The following is a 19,897-nucleotide window of genomic DNA, read 5'->3' as shown; positions in this document are numbered from 1 at the left end:
TGCTACGCTAAAAGGTGTATAAGTCATTGTAGGTGGCAAGGCCGAAAGGGAAAGCTGTTAAAGCAAATTCTAGGCTTCACTAATAGTGGCATAGAGTACAAGAGTAGGAGGATTACAATGAACCTATGGAGAACACCTGGACAGACCTCAGCAGTACTGTGTACAGTTCTGGGTACTGACTTCAGGAAGGATGTAAATGCAATGGAGAACATGCAGAAAATCTTTACAAGAATGGTTCTAGGGATGGGAAACTTCAATTATGAGGATAGACTGATGAAATTGGGACAGAGGAAAAAGGCTAAGGGGGGAATTTGACACAAGTTTTCATGAGTACGGACACAAAAGATGGAAGAAACTGTTCCGACTCAAACAGGATCAAAACCATACGACACAGTAGGAAAGCGTTATGCAAAAGTAGCAAATACAAAGCAAGACAAATTTTTTTCACAGAGCAGTGTTCCAAGTTTGGAATGCACTATATGAAACTGTGGACATGACAGGTTCTACTAAGAAATTCAAGAGGGAAGTTGATGACTATTTAAATAGAAAAACATGCAGGAGTTTGGACAGAGTCATAATGTTCAATGAGCAAGTACAAACAGGATAGGCCAAATGGCCTCTTTCTATACTGTAATTCTGTGAAATTGAAGGAAACAAAATCTAGCACTTGATTTGGAGAGAGTTAATGAAATAGTCTCTTCTAATTTAAGGCTTAAGAAATCAGCAAGACAAACAGCTAAGCTATCCAGAAACTTGTAATTCTGACCAATTGTATAAATCAATTTCCAAATTTACAAGATCAAAAAATTTGGTAAAGCTTCCTTCACTCCCCCCAAAATGAGTAACCTACCTTCTTAAATTTCTTATATTCCTCAAATATTTGGTCCTCCACCATCTAAAATACAATACCAATAAAACAGGAATCAAGTTTTTAAAAACATAAGTGTATTGATATATCATGTCAAACATTCAAACATTGTTTCAGACATTAAGCATTAGATACAAAACTCACCCCTCACCCAGGTAAAAACAATGACTGCAGATGCTGGAAACCAGATTCTGGATGAGTGGTGCTGGAAAAGCACAGCAGTTCAGGCAGCATCCGAGGAGCAGTAAAATCGACGTTTCGGGCAAAAGCCCTTCATCAGGAATACAGGCAGAGAGCCTGAAGGGTGGAGAGATCAGTGAGGGGAGGGTGGGGGTGGGGAGAAAGTAGCAGAGAGTACAATAGGTGAGTGGGGGAGGGGATGAAGGTGATAGGTCGGGGGCGGGTGGAGTGGATAGGTGGAAAAGATGATAGGCAGGTAGGACAAGTCATGGGGACAATGCTGAGCTGGAAGTTTGGAACTGGGGTGAGGTGGGGGAAGGGGAAATGAGGAAACTGTTGAAGTCCACACTGATGCCCTGGAATTGAAGTGTTCCGAGGCAGAAGATGAGGCGTTCTTCCTCCAGGCGTCTGGTGGTGAGGGTGCGACGGTGTGGTTAATTGGTGCGGGTGTCCCGCCCTGTGGCCCAACATTTCAACTCCCCCTCCCACTCTGCCAAGGACATGGAGGTCCTGGGCCTCCTTCACCGCCGCTCCCTCACCACCAGACACCTGGAGGAAGAACGCCTCAGCTTCCACCTTGGAACACTTCAACAGTTCCTCATTTCCCCTTCCCCCACCTCACCCCAGTTCCAAAGTTCCAGCTCAGCGCTGTCCCCTTGACTTGTCCTACCTGCCTATCATCTTTTTCACCTATCCACTCCACCCTCCACCCCCACCCCCCCCCAACCTATCACCTTCATCCCCTCCCCCACTCACCTCTTGTACTCTCTGCTACTTTCTCCCCACCCTCCTCTCACTTATCTCGCCACCCTTCAGACTCTCTGCCTGTATTCCTGATGAAGGGCTTTTGCCCGAAACGTTGATTTTACTGCTCCTTGGATGCTGCCTGAACTGCTGTGCTCTTCCAGCACCACTAATCCAGAATCACCCCATCATCCATGTTAAGTTATCAATTCATCAGGCCACAGCTTGTTGGTAAATAATTGAGATGTTCTAAAACAGAAGTGGTTACATTACATCTTTTAACACCACGTCAAAATACATATGCACTGCAATGAAATTCGACCATGGTCTTCCAATATTACCAACTTAAATGGCAATCTAAAATTTGTATTTCACCACTTCTATTTTAAATATAAGTCATTAGTTAAGCATTCTTAGAAGAATTTAAACAGAATTGAGCCAATTTTATTCTAAACAACTATGATCTTAAACTATCAGTAATCAATTAGTTGGAAATATAGTTTCATGAAATTCAATTAAAAGTTTAAGGGAGCGTGTTCAGATTGGGACCACATTTGCCCTTACAATCTGTCTCCGGAGGTTCAGGTTATTGGGTTCTACTTTGGTTCTCCTGTTTCTTATTTGCTAGCATATCCTTTTCAAGATCTGCGACTTAGAGCTTCAGAAAGAGCTGTTTACATCACTTATGCATAGAATAGATCAATCTTGATCTTCGAGCACTGATCTGCAGCAAGCAAACTGACTTCATTTACTTTAGTGGTTGCTGTATTACAACTATTGCCAATTACGTCATGTCCATTGGGCAATATGAACAGGCGATGGAAATTACCATGGGCTCTCAATCCTTTAGTTTTTCAAACTTTTACATTGTCTTGAAAAGTATACTCTCTTTGAATTATTGTAATTTTTTTTTGAAAATTCAGTCTACCACTCAATTTTACATGTTGAAGTGACTGGTCTGTTGAACATAATCCTGTTCAGATTTTTAAGAAAGGAAGTCACAAATTGGGTTAGAGTAGTGAACAGCAAATGTGAAGCAGCCTGGCCGCTGTGAATAATTGAAGAGGTACATCAGAAACATTAGTTGAGGTTAAACTGACGCAGCATTTTATGGTTCATTTATGTCTTTGTTCTTTCAGTTTAAAGTCTGACATGGAGTACGGTGAACAGCAAATGAAATTGCTCTAGCTCTGTAGCTTTCCTGAACTGGCACAAATCAAACAGGAAGGCAACTGCACATCATTCCATTTTAATAAATCACCTATCACTTCAACACATTTAACACAATAGGTCTACTGAATTAACACATTGTACTAGGACAGGTAAAACCAATGTTACAATATGATTATTAATAAATTCAAACGGGGGCACGAAAGAGATAGGTGGGGGGGGTTGAAAGTGACAGGTGGTGAGCAAGAGGGTGGGCAGGGGTGAGAGATAGGGGAAAGGCAGTAGCAAGAGCAAGGGTAAGGCGATAGTGGGTGGCAGGATCTATGAGGGAGAAGAGTGTGTGTAATGGGAGACAACTGAACAGCATCAAATTCTATCAAATAATATGCGCTCTCTTACCTTGTATTCCTCTGTTCCCGGGTTAAGTGCTTTGATTTTTGATCCCAACTGCATGAATTGTTCAGTTACATTTCCAACTCTTGCGTGAAGATCCCTGTATTCACTGTATTCGGCATTGAAGTCATTCCGATAGTTCTGATATAATTCTAAAGATGAAATGGCAGTGTACTTTCTGCAAAAATAATTATGTTGTTACCAAGCTTCCAAAACCACAGAATTCTAAAGCAATAACTGAACACAAAACAAAGAAAAAACAAAGGTCCTTCAATTTGCTGTGTTAAAGCACTCTAGCTATTTATGGGAAATTTGTTGACGGGCAGATGGGAAGAAAGTGCTGGGATTTCTACAATTTCTTTGATACAATAATTGTTTTAATTTATATTAACTTTTACTCAAGGACTCTCAAACTCTTAACCCATATGATTTAATACAGCCCAAATGTGAAAGCTTAACAAGATTTTGTCCAGCTTGCTTTTTTCCGCTGTACATAACATTTGTATTATATGTAGAATTTGCTCTTGCATTGTTTTAATACACAAAAACACTTCAACACCCAAAATTAAATGAAGCAGCAATCTGAACAAAATATATGCCCAAAATGCCTTTTCAGAAACAGTAACATCACTTTTGTCTCTAACTTTTAAGTAGATGTTATTTAACTTAAAATGGAAAGAAAATTCTAGAAATTATTAGAATATAAAATCTGAAGGTTAGGAATCTGATTTTTAAAAGTATTAATTTCTCAGAACTGGTAGAATCAGTGAATTCAGCAAAAATGGAGAATGTGTCAGCAAGAAATGAAACTTAAAATGGAGTAGCACACGGATCAATTGTGGGGGCAGAATTATTTACAATCTATGAGTGACTTGGGATAAGGAAAGTGAATGCACTATATGGCCCTCCATTTTGGGTCACACAAAATACATGGGAAGCACGCTGAAAGCTTGATACAATGACTCTGGAGAAGGATATAGAGGGGTTAAGACAGTGGACAAAGAACTTGGCTAATAGAAAATGGTGTGTGAAAATGTGACGTTATGCACTTTCACAGGAATATTAGAAGAGTTCAATAATATTTAAATGGAAAAAGGTTGCACAAAACTAGAGATGCTTGTGACTCCTCAATCATAAATCATTAAAATATAGCAAACAAGTTCAGCAGTTAATAGAGAAGGCAAAGGGAATGTTGTGGCTTTTGATTTGAAGGGATGAGTATCAAAAGAGTCAGATCCTGCTAAAACTGTATAAGGCATGAGTCAGATCACAGCTGCAAAACTGTAAACAATTTTGTTTCCCTTATCTAAGTAGCAATATATCGGCTTTGCAGTCAGGTCAGAAAAGGTTGATGAAGCTTATCCTGAGTTTGGAGGGACTGTGTTATGAGCCGATGCTGAGCAAGTTGGGCCTGTACTCAATGAAGTTAAGAAGAATGAGAGGCAACCTCATTGAAAAATACAAGGTTCTTAGGGATTTGACAGGGTAAATACAGAAAGGTTTTTTCCCCTTGTGGGAGAGTCTAGGGTCAAAGGGAAAGGTCTCAGAAAAAGGGGCTTCTGTCCACTTAAGACAGACATAAGGAAGAATTTCTTTTTCTCAGACGTTAGTCAATCTGTGGAATACTTTCATAGCGGGCTGTAGAGGCTGGGTCACTAAATATATTCAAGGCAGAGGTAGAAAGATTTTGTAATCAAAAAGGGAGTTGAGGCCTATGGGAAAAAGGCAGGGAACTGATGTTGAAAATTGCCAGATCAGTTCTGATCTCATTGAATGGTACAGCTGACTTGATGAACGAAGTATCCTACTTTTGCTCTAGTCTCATGGTCTTAAAGGATAGGCTATCGCCATAAATGTCATATGGTTTTACAGGCCACATTAAAACTGTGCCCCAGATATAATTTAGTTCATTGTTGAAATGATAGAACAAGTGTCCTACAATTCCTAGAACAGTTTTATGAAGGCACTTGGTAAATAGATTTTACCGCAAGTCTATTTTATTTGGTTGAGTTTTATCATTGAGTTTTATGCAACTTGTGTAGAACCTCTTGGCAGTACAGACTTGAACATGGTTGCAAAGAGAGACATTTTGCCAAAACATTTGGTCTTTTACTCGAAGACAAAATGCCAAATTTGCCACAGATAAAGCAATAGGAAGTAGTGAGCGCCTGAAGCTCCCAGATAAGTCAAAAGTGACACACATTCCTATACAGGGACCGAATCTCTTCAAATAAAAAGGATGACTCAAACCTTTTTTGAATTACTCTAGAGTTAGGGAGCCTATAATTCCCTCATGATTTTTCCATGGCAACATCTCAACCAGAGATGACTTGCTAATCAAACAGCATTCTTTTATGCTGCAGCATAAATAGTGATTGTTTAAAGTTTGGCATTCTTGCGTTTCTCCTGACTAGTACAAGTCAGAAAGCTTAAGAAACTCATCTTTCTTTTCACTTTGCAAATACTTATAAAACAATAAAAATTATCCCTTTAACCAGGAAATGTCAGCAGTCTAATTATGGACCAATAAGTATCCCAATTAAAATAAAATACTACTAGCAAATAAAAACTGAAACAACTGTGAATGCTATAAACCAAAAACAATAACAGAAATTGCTAGAAAGCTCAGCATGTTTGGCAGCATCGGTGGAGAGAAATCAAAGTTAACGTTTCAGGTCAAGTGTCCCTTCCTCAGAAGTAAGGGTCATTCGAACCAAAACAATAACCCTGAATTCTCTCCACCTATAATACTAGCAAAACTGGCTTTCCCAATTTTTCTTTCCTCTCAGGTGTTGTGCCCTGCTATACCAATGCCCTCCAATATTCAGTCAAGTGCTGGAATAGCAGTCTAACCAAATATGATGTTAGAACCCTTGACATAACAATACCTAATTCACAACATTGGACTGTAAACCTGCCATATCCATTTGGATGGCTGGATCTATGCTACTCACCAGCAAAACAAACTTAATTTCTTAAAAGCTCCAACAAATCATTAAAATATCCTTTCTGAATACTTTCCTCTTTATACTTAGAATGAACTAACATTCAGTACTGCATAAATAATAACTAGCTATTTTCTTCCAGCAAGGGTCAGTGTTATAAATATTGACAGTCAATACTGCAAGATGGAAACATCAGATGACACCAGGTTTTGACAGATCAAAGACCCAAAATGACCATGCCAAGGTCAAGCCTTCGTACTGTGGAAGGACAGCACAGAATATCTAGATCATGTCTTCCTGAGAAATGCTCTCAAAACTTGCGCCTAGCTTTTTTTTCCTTCAAGTAGACTAGATCCCTGGAATTAGCCAGTCAGAATCTATTACAGGGGTCTGTGACAATCATTCTATTCACTTCTGCAAAAATGTATTAATCCACTCAATTATGAAACATCAAGTAGAAAATATGTGCTTTACACAGCTGAATTCAAGAAAGTCAACAACAAAAAAAAGGAAGTTCAATAAAACAAGCTTAAAACAGCCAGTCACCATACAAATTTTCAAAACATTTTGCAAATATAATTTAAAATTAATGACTCTTTCTTTTGCTAATTTTAAAAGCAATCAAAAGGCATTATCTCCTTAAAGTTTCAGTAATAAACTTTTGCTACTTTCCTAGATATCATTGAACAAAAACATTCAGTTAACATTTCACAGACTAAATGTAACTAAGCAGAGACAAGACAATTGCATTGGAATTCCCCAATATTCACTCCAAGGGCATTTTCCTTATTTCCCAATTGTACCAGAAATCCAGAGCCCCAGGTTAATCTTCTAGGAAAATGGTTTTGAATTCCACCATGATGGAATAGTGAAATTTGAAATCAATAAAAATTTGAAATATTAAAAAAACAGCTAGTCTAATATCAACCACTCATCAACTGTTGTAAAATAAAAATGTGGTTCACTAATGTCCCTTGGAAAAGGAAATCTGCTGTCACTAACTGATATGGCTTGCATACGACTCCCAGATCCATAGCGATGTAGATGGCTTTCACCTCCTACCTGGGCTGGCCTAACCAGCAAAGCTCCCATCCCATGAATGAATAAAACACACAAATGCATTTATCCATCTACATGAGGACATTATGATACAAGTGTCACTTTATGTCCAAAGCCTAGGATAACTCTAATGTTCTCACTTGCCAAAAGCCTCGGTTCTTATCTCTAGAAGATGTAACAGCGTCTTCAGTATATGCACCATGCATTCCTCAACCTTAAGCCTAGCCATCCCATTGTAACATATGGGCACAGGAGGATGCACTGTGAACAAAGGCACCCTGCAGTCAGTGAGAAGGATGGTAGCTATAAAGGTAAAAAAAAGAGATATCCTTCATCAATATCCAGATTTAAATCTAAAGTATCCAAAAACACAAATGTGGACCGCTTGACTTCAGCATCACTCAAAAGATTCAGTATCAGGCCTGTGACTTCTTTCATGTAGTCAGAAATCACATGACACCAGAGTGTTGTCCAACAGGTTTATTTGAAATCACAAGCTTTCAGGGCCCTGCACCATCATGGAAACAAGGCAAAAGAATAAAATTGAAGGAAAAACAAAACACTAGAAAGAAGCTAAACTAAAAACAAAAAAAAATGCAGAACTGCAATATAAGCTATAATGTTTTGGCTGTGTAACCCTAGAGTCACTTAACACATAGCTTGGCAGATTCAGGACAACTGATTAAAATACTGTGGTGCCATTCCCTCATCCTACTGGTATGGGTACCTGGCAAAACAGTCTCAATGATCCAGTCTTGTAATGTCAGATGAAGTTAGACATTGACTAGGAATTGCACCTGTTGAATTACTTCTTATAAAAGGTGCCAAGTCAGGGCTTCATCATCACCTTAAAATAAAACCTCCTCAGCTCTCTGACCCCTGCCTGACATCCCACTTTCTTAGCCCTACTAACGTGGAAACCTTACATCAAAAAGACAAGTATTTCAAGGCAGAAGTAGCTTGTTCCCCAAACAAACTTTGCCATGGAAGAGATTAGCTACAGGTAATTAGACCCTGAAGTGAGTTCTGTCTGAGATCTTGAAAAGCTCAATTGGGTGAACATAGGCAGACAATTTTAAAAAAATCAGACAACACCATATTATAGTCCAACAGGTTTATTTGGAAGCACTAGCTTTCAAAACGCCAGTGATGTTCTGAAAGCTAATGATTCCAAATAAATATTTGTACTGTAACCTATAGTTGGGTGATTTTTAACTTTGTCCACCGCAGTCCAATACTGGCATCTCCAAATCAGAGGCAGACAATGTTTGAGTACCTGACCCTGATTTGGCCATGATCCAATATAGATAGTTTAATACAATCACACTTAACATTCATTGATTGTATCTTATGCCACGATAGGAAGACATATACACATAGTTGGCTATATCTTCCACAGAGTACCTTTATATGTTATGCCTTTGTCTCACTGAAGCTGTCTACAGTGATTTTTTTTCAAATTACCTTTAAGTGGACAACATGAAAATTGAATAGAACAGAGGGAGGAACTGTAACGTAGACCAATCTAAACACACTAACCAATACCAACAGCCTTTTGTTCAGCTGTGCAGAACAGAGAATCAAAGGCTATAAGGAGTCAGCTCCCCAGAGTTTTAGACCTCGATTACTTCTCACTTGTGCTCATTTGCATCTACTCTTTGCAATTGGTAACCCACATCTGCAAAGACAAGATAAAGTTTTAAAACCCTTCAGGCTTAAAAAGCAGAGAAGACTCATTGATCAATATGAACCCAAGGACCACAGAATCATATAGTCAGACAGCACAAACACTGTTGGACAACCAGACCATGCCAAACATAATCACAAGCTAAATCAGTTCCAAATGCCTGCTCTTGGCCAATATCTCTGCAATACCTTCCGACTGATGTAACTATCCAAACGTCGTTTAAACACTAATTGTACCCTCATCCACCACTTCCTCAGGAAGTTCATTCCACACATAAATCACTCTGTATAAAAAATCTGCCCCCCTTGCCTTTTCTAAATCTCTCTTCTCTCACCTTAAAAACATACCCGCAGTCTTGAAATCCCTTAATCTAGGGATAAGATAACTACCATTAATTCTACCTACACCTCTCATTACTTTATTCAGTTCTATCAGGTCACCTCTCAACATCTTATGCTCCAGTGAAAGAAGCCCCAGCTTATCCAGCCTTTTTTTTAAAACTCAAAACCTTCCATAAACGGTAACATCCTGGTAAACCTCTTCTGAACCCTCTCCAGCTTAACAACATCCTTCATACAACTGGACTACCAGAACTGAATACAGTATTCCAGAAAAGGCCTCACCAATGTCCTGTACAACCTCAACATGACTTCCCAAATCATACACTCAAAGGACTGAGCAATGAAGGCAGACATGCCACATGCCTTTTTAACCAACCTGTCTATATGTGATGCAAACCTCAAAGAATTATGTACCTGGACCCCTTGATCCCTCTCTTCTTCAGCTCGACTCAAGGCCTTACTATTAACTGCATAAAACCTACCCTTGTTTGTTGTAGCAAAATCCAACTGCACATTTATCCAGATTGAACTCCTCCTGCTATTTTTCAGCCCATTGTCACATTTGATCAAGGCCCCTTTGTAACCTTAGAAAGCTTTCTTCAGTGTCTACTATGCCACCGATTCTGGCGTCATCTGCGAAATTATTAACCATGCCTTCTATACTCTCATCCAAACCATTAATATAAATGGCAAACAGAGGATCCAGAACCGATGACTGTGAAACACTACTGGCGACAGGCCTCCAGGCCAAAAAAAAGAATCCTCCACTACCACTCCGTCTCCTGCCAATTAACCCAATTTGTTGAAGCACAGAGTCATCGAAACCTTCAGCACAGAAGGTGGACATTTGGTCCATTGGGTCTGTTCTGGCTGAAACACAGCTATCCAGTTTAATGCTGAAAGCAATTTGTACAGAGTCACCAGTTTGGTTGCACAGGAATACAACAACAGCATTCAGCTTCATGCAGTTTTGTCCATCATTCGGCAACATCACCAATGTTTAGTTTGTCAGATCTATTTAGCTCCCTGGTCTCCATTTCCAGTGTTATCCTTACCTAACAAAAGAATCTCTTGTCCTCAGCCTCAAATTCCAATTTTCAAATTTTCTCAACTGATCCTAGCATTTTTGGGGAAGATAGATCCAGTTTACTACTACTCTTTGACAGAAAGATTGATCGCCAAGCAGTGATTTAACTGATATTTGCAGAAAAACCTAATCCTGCAGTTGAAGAATAATTGATAGCAGGTGCAATTAGCTGACGCCAAATGTCTTGCATTTATCTGGGGTATCCTAGTACAATTTTAAATTGCAAACTAGGCTTTCCTAAGCAAAAAACACCAAACTGCATATTGTAGGCAGTTCGTCACATAGATCCTTTGATCACTTAATAGTGGAATCATCTGATAGCAGACTCACTGACAAAGTCTGCTTACTAACATCTTTTTGATCACCAGATCAGTTAAGGCGTTTAGTAGGTTTGCCTTCATTGCTCAAACCAGAGCATAAGAGTTGGGACATCATGTTGATGTTGTACAGGATATTGGTGAGACCACTTCTGGAGTACTGTGTACAGTTCTAGTTGCCTTGTTATAGGAAGGATATTATTAAATTGGCAAAGGTTCACAAAAGATTTACCGTATACTGCCAGGACTGGACAGTTCGAGTTATAAGGAGAGGCTGGGTAGCCTGGACTTTTATCGCTGAAACATATAGGTTTAAGGTTATGAGGGGCATAGATGAGGTGAGTAGCAAAGATCTTTTCCCCAGGGTGAAGGAATTCAAAACTAGGGGGCACATTTTTTAAGGTCAGAGGAGAAAAATTTAAAAGGGATCGGATGGCAACATTTTCACAGAGGGTGCAACAAACTGCCAGAGGAAGTGGTAGCTGAAGGTACAGTTACACTATTTAAAAGATATTTGGACAGGTACATGAATAGGAAAGGTTAGAGGGAAATCGGCCAAACACAGGTAAATGGAACTATGTCTAGTTTAGGAAACTTGGTCGAGTTGGACCGAAGAGTCGATTTCCATACTGAATGAATCTATGACCAGATAAGGAAATGACAACTCATGAGATATAAATGCCTCTTCCCTTGAGGTTTGAATTAGCACAATGCATTATTCAGCCAGTGCATCTTTAAATGGTCATTACCAAATAAAATCTCTACCTCTGCTCAAGTCTCTTGCTAATCAAGCCACCAGGGAAAACAAGACAGTCATATCAAGAACATCAATGGACAGCAGCATGAACAACTGCTACAGGAATAAATCCCACTTGATGAAAATCTTTAACCAACACAATCCGGTCTATTGAAGTCTCTGGATATCAACTGAAAGCAGGCAACATAAGTCTTCAAAAACTAAATCTAAAAATAAACCAACATTGCTACAGTTAACAACTAGGAATTTGAAGGAGAAATCAAAAATAGAAACTGGGAACTTGTCCACTTGTTAGTCATTGTGAAGTCTGAAGAAGAATGATTACATTATTCCAGAACAAGGCTGTACCTCAGAATGGGGAAGAGAGGCCTCAAACCTGTGTTTACATTTTAAAACAGCAGCATCGCTAAGTGTGTCTTTCTTCCTCCTTCCCTCATGTAGATAATCAAATGGTCAACTTACTACCATTTTTAAAACGCACTGCATGACAGTATAAGTAATGTGCAAAGTAATCCACTGTTCTGGGTGAAAGAATAATTGCACAGTTTTGCTGCTCACTCAAGACAGTGATGTTTTGTGGAATGGTCTGTTGTAAGTTAGTTTGGAGAGGATCCACAAAGGTCAAATTGTCTTCTCTGTCAATATCAAAAAATTTAATGCAAGCAGTTGGATCTTCCACCTTCAAACCTGTGAATTACACTGCATTTTGGCACTTGACTTGTCAATAGTAGAGTTCTCTATGCACTGTGAGCAACAATGCAGCTTAGACACCACATTGTATAAAACTAGGGAAACTTCAGTGTGCAGATCAAAAGCATTTTGTATTTTCTGAAAAATTGTCAACATGCATTAGTCTACAGATTCAAAGAAACAGTACCTTCACTAAATATAGCAATTTCCTAATGCAAATTTTTTTTTACTGAATTAATACTACTCACAATAAATAGTCAGGCATTTCCACTGTTGAACTAGCGGTTGCAGATGTATTTGTGGTTTCATGCTCTGTAGATAAGATCATACAGGTTATTTGACTATCTAAAATACTAAATGTCAATGGACCTTACTAATTGCCTTTATAAATTACAAGGCTTTTTTTTGGTAATAGACATTGGTAACAATGTATGATCAATTTCTTTTAAAGACTTCACTGGCATCAGATGCTTGGGTTAATGGATGTTCATAGTTATTTATTGCCAGTAATCAACAAAACAAAAAAGCTTATGCACTTTGTGTATACTGCACCTGCCACATTTCACAGAACCTTAGACACGATATTTGAACAGCTAAGGTAGCTGGAAATAAAAGTAATTAATCTCCTATTATCAAACCTACAGAAGAGCATACAGGTTAGTATCTACCAGATTTGAATGATATTCCTGCAAAGCCGTATTAAGTAACATAATTTTACTGTACCTTTTAGAAAAGTAACACTTTATAGTTAATCTCATTTCATTAACTCAAAATTAATACTCAAAATTTCACTTACAATTACATGCTGATGCCAACCCTGGTCACTGCTGTTGTGACTACAGCAAATCTTCAAGCTGCAATTATATATTTAAGGGGTCTTGCCCTTTTCATATAAAATTTTATTAATCAGTTCTGTTCATGCCCATCCATCTTTCTTTGCTCTCCTACCTACTATTGAGCAATCAGTATTTAATTATGCCCTCATTATTGGCTATGGGTCTCTGAGACTTCAAGGGTCACAGGAATTAGAATAGACCATTCAACCCCTCTAATCTCTTCAGCCTTCAAATCGAAAACACCAGCTCTACATTCTAGTTACATTTACTCACCATAGCTCTGTATTCCTTAATACTTTTCCCTAGCAAAATCTATTTTCCAGAGTAGCTTCATCAACACAGATGCAGGATTGAGAGGAAGCAAACAGTTATCAAGAGCTATGTTAAACTCGTTACATTTAAAATTTAAAATGAGAAGTATCAAAACCACCTCTACAAGATTCAGAGCGAGTGATAACATTTTCTAATCATTCATCCAGAGTGACTGATATTTTAAGGACTTAGAACACTGCAAAAAGTAGGAGCATTGCAATTTCAAAATCTGACACAGATGTTACCTTCAATTGTCTCATGTAGATTTCCAACCTGATGTGCTGGACTCTCCTTTCGCCACGTTCTTATTTCAGGTCTTGCATGTTGCCTCACTTTTTCTTTGTGTTTTTTGGATTTCTTTTTATTGTGACTAGAAGAGAGCTCCGCACTCTCTCTAAGAGGATAAGCGGTCTGTTCTAAACTCGCCTGTGTAACCTGGCTCCTAGGGTTACCAGTAATATCCCTGTTGCGTTTGAAATCTTTGTCACTTCTGTTTACATCACTTGAAGAATTGTTGCATTCTTTAAATGGTTCATTAAACTCATTTGGACACCCAGACAGTGAAGTACGAGTCTGCTGGAATTCTGTTTTAACAGTTACACAGGAATTTGCTGTGGCAGTAAGGCATGTTGAATGAGGATGTTGTCCATTTAAAACAGGCTGTGGATGATCCTTGGACTGTAATACTTTACTTCTTTTGTTTGTGTGCAAATCTATCCGCTCCAAAGGCACTGGTCTTTTCTGGAATAAAGGCACATTTTTATTTTTAAAAAAGTGAACACAGCTGCAATCCTTTTACTACAGCCATATATTATCTCATGTAGTCATGATAGAAGGCACATAATATTTTACTGACACCATATGCAAGGGAGACCGTTTACATGTTGGCTTCCTTGACCCAACTTCACTAGGCCCTCTGTAGCAACCACAATTTAATTCCAGTTAAGCGTTTACGATGGGAGGGATGACAATGATGCATAGGGCACAAATGTTATGTTCTGAATTTATTGAGCAGCTGCTTCTCAGTACTGGTGCCAGCGAGCAGCAGTAGTTTCCACTATATTTTGACATTATAATGAGATCTGCAATTTAATAATATGAAGTTTAAACACTAAATATTTCCAGTTTCAACTTCAAATTTGAAATTTGCCAATCAAAAAAAAAATCAATGAAATCAGGGTTTAAAAACAGAAAATGCTGGAGAAATACAGCAGGTCTGGCAGCATCTGTGGAGAAATTGAGTTAAATTGAATTCAATGACAAGCACAATTCATGTGGTGAGATCTAAGTTTAATGAACACAGACAAGTTTAAATACCACATTTTAAAGTGGTTAGTTGCTGAAGTTAATTGTAATAGATGAGGAGAAAGTTCTGGGGGAGGACAAAGGATACTGAACCATCCAAAAAAAGTAAAAACATCATATACCTTTGGAACAGTTTCAGTTTTATCCAATTTTAATGCCCAATGTGAATAGGATATCTAGGTGCACTGAATTTTACAAAAAAAGTTATTTTAAAAGTTATATTTTAATCTCTGAATTCTGGAAAATCTTGGGCTTATTGGTTTGGGTTGGTTTTAGCTTAAATATTGGGCCAATAACAGAAGCAATAACGTTCCTGTAACAAAGCCAGTCAAATACAACTAGTTTCAAAATCCAGACCTACCATCAGTCAAAATTCCTTGATTATCATATCTAACAGTCTGAGTAGAACTGATTTAGTAAATTCAGCTGCTGCACTGCAGAAATTAAAAAGCTTAGGCTACATGAGTTATGAAACACAGCCTCAAAGACACATCCTATAACCACCAAACACAATTGCATCCTTACTCATTTAAATCAAACATCTTCAATTTCTATCATGCATTTCCTTTCACATAAACTATTATTCTATGCCTTTTCAACTTCAACCTTTTCAACACACACAGATAATATATATAGCTCATTTCTAGTTTCACCTTAAAACTAGGCCAAATTCCGTGCTTGTTCATTTTCAAAAGTATCCCAGTTCTCACTAAAACTTCACATATTAATGTTAAGGAAATCTTAACAAGGCAATCATTCTATCAAAATTCAAAAGAGCTCCCCAAACCATATATTTTAGTTGCAGCAGGCAGGTTATGCAGGAAATTATAGTAATGACATAAAAACAATAAATATCACTTTATACCAATAAAGAATTCTTGACAGGGCTAGATTGTGGTGAAGATTCCCCTGAGGACTTCTGGAATGGAGAACTGAGTTGAGAACTCTTGGTCTGACTAGAATGAGATGGTTGCCGCTTCCTATAATAAGGAGACATTGGTTAGAGCTAGTCTGAAGTATACAAAGAGATTTCTCAATTCATGCCTAGAATGCTATTGCCTTGCAAAAGGAATCAGCCAAACAGACATTAAATGAATTACAATTTTCTTCCTAGTCCTTAAAATGGTATTTAAATACAGATTTGGAAGGCGTGTATGCGTGCACATACTAGTTTTCAAGAAAGACAGCTGTGTATTATATATATATATATATATATATATATAGGACAGCTTTAACCTTTTGTCAGTCATTGTTACATTTTTGCTCAAGTAAGTAAGTAAGTTTTGTTTGCAATAAGCTAGTTCTTCATTTGGCATTACATGAACCTGGAGGAATTCTTTCTGATACTGAGCTAGATAGTTTGATAGATATATAATGATCTATATGTTTATTATAATAGTAAGTGCACACATACGTACACACAGACTATAGTATACATACACATAATACTATATATTGCAGCCTATATAAAACAAATATAAAAGTGCGTATTTATACACATGTATACTCAACACAGCTGACACTATCACCTTGTTTAAATTCAAACTGAGAGGGGTGGCCATGGAAAAGAATAGTCTACCCCTCCTAATTCAGTCATAATAGTGGTCAATTTATCTTTCTTCATAATTCCTTTGAATGGTGAACTTCAGCAAAGACAAGTTGATAAAACTACTGAATCTATTTTTGGATGTGGCAAATGTAGATGGATCTTTCAGAATTGCTTTCTCAAATGAATAAGATTAAAACAACTTTTCATTATAATAAATTGATGTTTTGACAACAAAAGCTAATAAGCAACATGCTTCACAAAAACAGAAATATTTTACTTCTAACAAAATTACTGACGAACATGATGGGATGGGTAATAAGATTGTTGAGAATTTGAGGAGGTAACTAATGACACTGCGATCTACCTCACAAACAAAAAGGAGTCATGTCAGAAGACCTAGAGACAGCAAATGTAGTTCAAATGCTCTAGATTGCAGCGAAGAACACATTGAGTATAGGTAGGAAAGTACAGAAGGCATTGCACAGGATACTGAAAATGATAACTTAAGCAGTACAGATAAATACACAGTTTTAGAATTAAAAGGCCATACCTAGCAAACCCACTGGAAATGTCTGACAAGCTAGACTACAGGGCCTGGATAATCAAATACATAAAGTTTACCTGGATGGTTAACAAAATTCTTTATGCAAAATTAGTCAGGAAGACTATTACTCTTCAAGTAGATCAGCTGTTTAGATAGTTTAGCGTCCAAAACTGTTGTGCATGTTTAAAATGGCAATATTAAAAAAAAGCAAAATGTGAAGAAAAATCAGATCACCAGTGAGAACAGGCTGAACACATAGTAAATGGTTTCAACTGAACCTACTCAAACTAATACTCTAAAAATGTAACAAATACTGGCAGATGTATTTTGTGTCAGCCTCTGTTTGAAGTACCAGTAATGTCTGACATTACTGACCACACAAAATGACTCAATAAGGAGGACAAACAGGATGACTTCCAGAGGAATGGGTAAAACACTGCAGTGGCACAGTCAAGGAATGCTCTTAGGTTTCAACTCAGGTCTACCACCATGGAGAAAAGCTCATTCTGTATTCAGGCATGCTGAACCCACACTGAGTGCTTAGTGTTGACACTGGGTAACCAAAATAGAAAAATGTTCCATTTCCTAATGCTAGTAACGCTCACTTTCATATACATAAACTCTACTAAACAGTTAAAAAAAAGCAATGAAATCTCAGAATCTGCTTAGTTACACTCTCAAAAATATTTGAAAAAGGTTAACTGCGTACTTCGTATTAGAGTTAGCAAGCACGAAAGCAGGTAACAAACAACTTACGCCAGATGCTAATACAAAGTTTCTCAATAACTAATGGAAACAAATTATTTAATTATCAAATAAACAAAAGGTGAATCTGGGAGTGTGACTGTGGGAAATGTACACTAATTGCTTGTTTCGGTGGAATGTCTTATAAAGCAACAGGACAACTAAAACAACTACTGTGAGGATACATAGATTTACTCCATCGTTGAATTGTAAATGTCTGCATTTGGGTTTTTACTGGCTAAATAAATTGACACATTCCAATAAACATTGTTAAGAATTTATAGAGAATTTGAGGAAGTCCAGATAGGGTGCACTACTTTGAAGGTTAGGTGGATAAATCCCCAGGACCTGATCAGGTGGGAAGCTAGAGAAGTGATTGCTGGGCCTTTTGCTGAAATATTTGTATCATCGATAGTCACATGAGGTGCCGGAAGACTGGACGCCGGAAAACATGTGCCACCGTTTAAGAAAGGTGGTAAGGACAAGCCTGGGAACTATAGACCAGTGAGCCTGATCTCAGTGGTGCGCAAGTTATTGGAGGGAATCCTGAGGTACAGGATGTACATGTATTTGGAAAGGCAAGGACTGATTAGGAACAGTCAACATGGCTTTGCGCGTGGGAAAGAAGATTGATGAGGGCACAGCGGAAGATGTGATCTATATGGACTTCAGTTAGGTGTGCAACAAGGTTCCCCATGGGAAGCTGATTAGCAAGGTTCGATCTCATGGAATACAGGGAAAACTAGCCATTTAGATACAGAACTGGCTCAGAGGCAGAAGACAGAGGGTGGTAGTGGAGGGTTGTTTTTCCAGACTGGAGGCCTGGGACGAGTGGAGTGCCACAATGATCAGTGCGGAGTCCACTACTTTTCATCATTTATACAAATGATTTGGATGCGAGCATAAAAGGTACAGTTAGTAAGTTTGCAGATGACACCAAAATTGGGAGGTGTAGTGGACAGCAAAGGAGGTTACCTCAGATTATAATGGGATTTTGACCAGATGGGCCACTGGGCTGAGAAGTGCCAGATGGAGTTTAATTCAGATAAATGCGAGGTGCTGCATTTTGGGAAAGCAAATCTTAGCAGGACTCATACACTTAATGGTAAGGTCTAGGGAGTGTTGCTGAACAAAGAGACCTTGGAGTGCAGATTCATAGGCCCTTGAAAGTGGAGTCGCAGGTAGATAGGATAGCGAAGGTGGCGTTTGGTACGCTTTCCTTTATTGACCATAAGACCATAAGACATAGGAGTGGAAGTAAGGCCATTCGGCCCATCGAGTCCACTCCGCCATTCAATCATGGCTGATGCGCATTTCAGTTCCACTTGCCAGCATTCTCCCCGTAGCCCTTAATTCCTCTAGACAACAAGAACCTATCAATCTCGGCCTTGAAGACATTTAGCGTCCCGGCTTCCACTGCACTCCGTGGCAATGAATTCCACAGGCCCACCACTCTCTGGCTGAAGAAATGTCTCCGCATTTCCGTTCTGAAATGACCCCCTCTAATTCTAAGGCTGTGTCCACGGGTCCTAGTCTCCTCGCCTAACAGAAACAATTTTCTAGCATTGAGTACAGGAGTTGGGAGGTCATGTTGCAGCTGTACAGGACATTGGTTAGGCCATTGTTGGACTATTGCGTGCAATTCTGGTCTCCTTCCTATCAGAAAGATGTTGTGAAACTTGAAAGGGTTCAGAAAAGATTTACAAGGATGTTGTCAGGGTTGGAGGATTTGAGTTATAGGGAGAGGCTGAACAGGCTGGGGCTGTTTTCCCTGGAGCATCGGAGGCTGAGGGGTGACCTTATGGAGGTTTACAAATTATGAGGGGCATGGATAGGGTAAATAGGCAAAGTCTTTTCCCTGGGGTCAGGCAGTCCAGAACGAGAGGGCATAGGTTTAGGGTGAGAGGGGAAAGATATAAAAGAGACCTAAGGGGCAACATTTTCACACAGAGGGTGGAACGTGCACGGAATGAGCTGCCACAGGAAGTGGTGGAGGCTGGTACAATTGCAACATTTGAGAGGCATTTGGATGTGTATATGAATAGGAAGGGTTTGGAGGGATATGGGCTGGGTGCTGGCAGGTTAGACTAGATTGGGTTGGGATATCTGGTCGGCATGGATGGGTTGGACCGGAGGGTCTGTTTCCATGTTGTACATCTCTATGACTCTTCACACATGTTCAATAACAATTTTGGGTGTTCACTGCATTATTCCAACAACACATCTCTACTGAATTTCCTGAGATCTAAGAAAGCAGACAGACTTCAGTATTCTCGCCAGATCCAGACAAACACAAATTACTACAGAAATGTCTTCCGGGTATAAAGCATTGCAGGTTTTCTGGTAAAGGGGACTTTTACGATAAATAA

At 38.7% G+C, this 19,897-nt stretch overlaps 1 protein-coding gene across 3 annotated transcripts in view; it reads right to left on the bottom strand.

Moving 5' to 3' along the window:
- Positions 1–19,897, bottom strand: part of LOC140468865 (RNA polymerase II elongation factor ELL) — a 102,596-nt gene that overhangs the window by 9,313 nt on the left and 73,386 nt on the right. For 2 of the 3 annotated variants that reach the window (XM_072564925.1, XM_072564926.1), the window contains exons 7-11: positions 15,557–15,671; positions 13,632–14,127; positions 12,487–12,550; positions 3,362–3,533; positions 851–895 (exon numbers count right to left, since the gene is read on the bottom strand). In XM_072564925.1, the coding sequence (XP_072421026.1) occupies positions 851–895; positions 3,362–3,533; positions 12,487–12,550; positions 13,632–14,127; positions 15,557–15,671 (892 nt within the window). Of the gene's footprint in view, positions 1–850; positions 896–3,361; positions 3,534–12,486; positions 12,551–13,631; positions 14,128–15,556; positions 15,672–19,897 lie in introns of those variants that run through there. The other variant, XR_011955854.1, reaches the window with a different exon arrangement.

Source organism: Chiloscyllium punctatum, chromosome 48 (genome assembly GCF_047496795.1).
Source record: "Chiloscyllium punctatum isolate Juve2018m chromosome 48, sChiPun1.3, whole genome shotgun sequence".
NCBI lineage: Eukaryota > Metazoa > Chordata > Chondrichthyes > Orectolobiformes > Hemiscylliidae > Chiloscyllium > Chiloscyllium punctatum.
The sequence above is the reverse complement of the archived record's forward strand: the minus strand, read 5'-3'. Positions and strand labels throughout refer to the sequence as shown.